Consider the following 4,183-nt stretch of genomic DNA (forward strand, 5'->3'; position numbering starts at 1 on the left):
TTTTTCTAGTCATTTTTGTTCATCGGATATAGACCTTAAAATTTTGCCTAATAAAACAGGAAATTACCGAATTTCTTCTCATAAAGCCCACAGACATTGTCAACTTCGACTTCGATTATCTCGCTTTCTGAAAAAGATATTCAGAAGTGGTATATTGACAAAATATTTATCATAAAAAGAGCAATATTTTATTAGTTGACCACTTTTTGATATCTTTTATAGGAACCGAGAAACCTTATGAAACCTCTACAAAGTTAAAAACTCTAGCTTTTCTAAAGCTTTTCTACTTCTAGATGTACAAAAACTAAAGCTAAACTCACCAAAATCTGAGTAATCGTGTCACCAATTCTGACTCTCCTATGATATTCCCGCATTGTTTCATACCGCGCTCTGATTTCCAACGCTTCTAACTCATCCATCGATGCGATAACTCTCTTTCGTTTTCTCTGCATTTTGACTTGTTGAATCATCAGTTGACCCACAATTCGCTCCATCTCTTCATACTCTTGGTCATCGTCAAGATTTGCTGGGTCGTAGACAAAAAGATCGTCGTTGGGGGGCATTCTGGGGAGTTCGAATTTCGATGATTACCGTAATACTTGTCAACTTCGAGCCAATTTTTCTCGGTTTCTATGCAAGATGCCAAGAATGTCAACTGATAAACTGTTTGTAATATTCTGATAAAAGTTTAGTAGTTGACCTTTTGATTTCTTTCACAGTAATCGAGAAGGATTGGAATGGAATAGGGGCCCCTTCTAATACAGGTTTTACGGTATTCGAGAAAGTTGTTGCAAAAAATTTTGTCTAAACAAAAATTGAATGAAGTGCGGAAAAAGGAAAAAAGAAGAAAGATGAGTGAAGTTGAAATTTCTATGGCAACCGGGATGAGCCATTAGAAGAGTAAGAGAGGTAACAGAGAAACAGAGAGAAGGTTCACTCGGCATCTTCTTTTTTATTTTATGCCTTATTCAAAAATGAAAATTATAGGGAGGAGAAAAATTAGGGAAAAAATTCCATTTGCCATTAAAGTGCCCATAGGGTCTGAAAATTTCAGAAGTTTTCAGTTGAATCTAGTTCGGCATTCATCTAGTTTACAATGTAATTAAACTATCGAAATAAAGCCTGAAAAATTTGAATCATTTTTCAACAAAAATCAATTTTCTATCTTAATTTTGAAGAGAGTTTTAGACAAATTTGTTCAAAGGGACGCGGTGGGCTGGAGGTTGTAAGCGACGTGCACGACAGGAAAGGGAGCGGCGCCTGTCGCGCTCGCTGCTCACCACCTCCCGCCGACCGAGTCCCCGGGACAAACTGATCTATAACTCTCTTCAAAATCGAGCTAGAAACTTGATTTTTGTTGCAAATTGACTCAATTTTTTGAAACTATTTTTTCTTGTTAAATCATTTGCTTTACAACATTTTTTGAGGTTTTATGACACAAAAAAGTAATAATTTATTTACAAACTCATTAGATCCTCTCAAAAACAAGCATTTTTACATTGATGCGGGACAAATTCAATTTTTCAAATTTTTCCATCGCATCATCATTAACTCGGATCCATCTATCCTCCTCAGATCTGACCCATGCCATATAATGACCGCTAGAGGATTTCTCCCCAGTCCGCTCCGCCAACGATCTGATTTTCCACTTGGAACCAAACATCTGAACCTCTGAATCTTCATCCAGGTCCTTAATCGGAGTCGCATCGAAGCCAAAGACGAGATAGGGACTTTGAGTGGCAATGTCCCTCATTTTCAATACTTCCTTCGCTTCACAACTTGGGCATGGAGTTGAGATTTTCCTCGGGGCCGCGAAAGTGTCCTGGAGGCTCTTTTGGAATTGGCCGTTTCGAATCACCAGACGCGTAGAGAAGTGATGAATCTCATTTTCTCTTGAAGTCTGGTGGCAGGCTTGGCAATCCTTTTGGATATAGGAGACCGAGTCGAGTTGGGATCCTGCGAGTGGTACTTCGAGGACCAGATTCTGAAAATTAGAATGTTTGAGATAAACTAAGAATTATAGTTTTGGCTATATTCTAGACCAAGACAATGTTCTAATATTGAACGTTGAGCCAGCTAAACAAAGACACTGCTCTTTGAGTTCAGTTATCTAGGTCTCTGTCAAAGATATCAAAAATCTGTGAACTGATAAAATGTTTGCCATAGCATCACCGACCTTTAATTAGTTTACAGATTTTTAATAACTTTTATAGGAGCCGAGATAATTGAGCTCAAAGTACAAGCTCGCGCCATAAAGCTAGATGTCTGCCGAATGAGTGTTTTTGACCATGATTATATTGGTTCCTTTGAGAGATTTGAAAATTATGTCAACTGATAAAATGTTACTGATATTATGGTGAACATTTTGTTAGTTGACAGAATTTTGATATATTTTTTAGGAACCGAGATAACTGAGCTCAAAGTACGGATGATGATCCAAAGTGTGCGTCATGAGGATAAGACCCTCGTCTCCCAAAGGTGGAGTGTTCTGAACATTTCAAAAAAAGTAACACTTTTTCGTAAATGCGGATCAATTGAGTAGGTCAAAAACCAAGAACACTAATTTTTAGACATATCGAACTATTTTGGAGCTCACGGGACTCAAAATATACTTTTAAGGTGTATCAAGACTCTGACAATGACAGGAATGTCCAGAAAAATGAATTAGGCTTTTGTGCGACTATGCACTTTAACAATTCTAAACTAACACTTTTGAATTTTTTAAAACACACTTCATAACACTGTAAAAAGTGAAATTGTAGCCCTGTGAGCTTAAATATGGCTAGAGGTCCTTAACGACCTCCGTCTTTGAGCTCAATTATCTCGGTTCTTGTGAGAGGTATCGAACATCTGTCAACTGATAAATTGTTTATCGTAAAATAACCCACATTTTATCAGTTGACAAAATTTGATGTCTTTTATAGGAGCAGAGATAATTTAGCTCAAAATTGACTGTTAGGGTCGCGTGCTACAGTGTGCATAAACACGGGACCCGTCTCCAGAGTTGGTGTCCTTTATAATCGGTTATCTCAACTTCTGTAAGAGATATCAAAAATTTGCCAACTGATAAAATGTTTATCATAATATCAACAATATTTTGTTGTTGCCAAAATCTTGATATCTCTTGTAGGAATCGAGATAGTTGAGTTTAAAACCGAGTTTAAAACTAAATCTGCCACAATTAAGATGACGTTCTTTTTGCACTTTGAGCTCATTCAAAAGATGCCGTTCTAACAGAGTAACTCTACTTCTGGCTTCAATCTAAACTATATACTCACCCCCATTAAAATATCAAACACGGTATGAATATCATGCTGGCCCACATGATACTTCTTCGGAAGTGTCCACCTCCATTCTTTAGCCGACACCCAATCTCCTTTGAAAATCTCGGCTATTTTATTTGCCGTCGACGAGTGATCTCCATATTCCAAGAAGAGTGTCCGGAAAAAAATTGAGTGGATTTGAAGCCTTTCGAATGATAGTTCTCCAATCGAAGAAATTTCATTCCTCTGGATCCGAATTTGAATCTAGGGCGTTGCCATGGTTTCCAGGTAGTCGATTTTGGGATAAAGGAGTCTTGGAGTCCGGAATTTTTTGCGTTTTTCTGGGCTTCGACTTTTGACTTCCTACATCCTGCCATTCCCAATATTTCTTCTACTGGTGGACCTTCTGGTTTCTGAATTGTCGTTTCTGAAGTCGAAGTTTCTAGTTCAGCAGGTGGATCCTGAATGGTCGTTCCTGAAGTAGAAGCGGGGGAACTTGGCGTCGTGGAACTTGATGGGAGTGAATGATCCTGGTTCAAGTACTGCCCATATGGATTGAATTGGAAGGGACATTCTGGGGTCCAATTTTGAAACACATTCATTTGAAGATGGTTCAAGCCAGCCGGTTGGACATCAGATAGATCCGTAAATCTCGGAGCTTCCGGAACACTTGCCGCCACGTGTTGATTCCGAAAAGTCGATCCAAAACCGAAAACTTGCTCTTGGAGGTTCATCGATGCTGGCAGAGCATTCTGGGGGTTGAATTCCGAGCAAGCCTGAAAAGTTCAATCGTTTTTTGGACAATCTTAACCAAAAAAGATAGTCTTTAAAATTCTGATTATTTTTCAAAAAAAAAAAACGTTTCTAGCTCAATTTTGAATAGAGTTATAAATAGGTTTGTTCCTAGGACGCGGTCGGCA

The 4,183-nt window shown here is 38.3% G+C and overlaps 2 protein-coding genes across 2 annotated transcripts in view; both read right to left on the reverse strand.

Moving 5' to 3' along the window:
• CBG20144 overlaps positions 1-563 on the reverse strand; it is a gene marked incomplete at both ends in the record, with an annotated part of 3,379 nt that extends 2,816 nt beyond the window's left edge. The window contains one exon of the mRNA XM_045244465.1: positions 321-563. Within this exon, the coding sequence (XP_045100874.1) occupies positions 321-563 (243 nt within the window). The remainder of the gene's footprint in view (positions 1-320) is intronic.
• Positions 564-1,468: 905 nt separating this feature from the next.
• Positions 1,469-4,183, reverse strand: part of CBG09120 — a gene marked incomplete at both ends in the record, with an annotated part of 3,310 nt that continues 595 nt past the window's right edge. The window contains 3 exons of the mRNA XM_045244466.1: positions 1,469-1,984; positions 3,279-3,418; positions 3,631-4,039. Coding sequence (XP_045093930.1) covers positions 1,469-1,984; positions 3,279-3,418; positions 3,631-4,039 — 1,065 coding nt within the window. The remainder of the gene's footprint in view (positions 1,985-3,278; positions 3,419-3,630; positions 4,040-4,183) is intronic.

Source organism: Caenorhabditis briggsae (assembly GCF_000004555.2).
Source record: "Caenorhabditis briggsae complete genome, chrIII, whole genome shotgun sequence".
Taxonomy (NCBI): Eukaryota; Metazoa; Nematoda; class Chromadorea; order Rhabditida; family Rhabditidae; genus Caenorhabditis; species Caenorhabditis briggsae.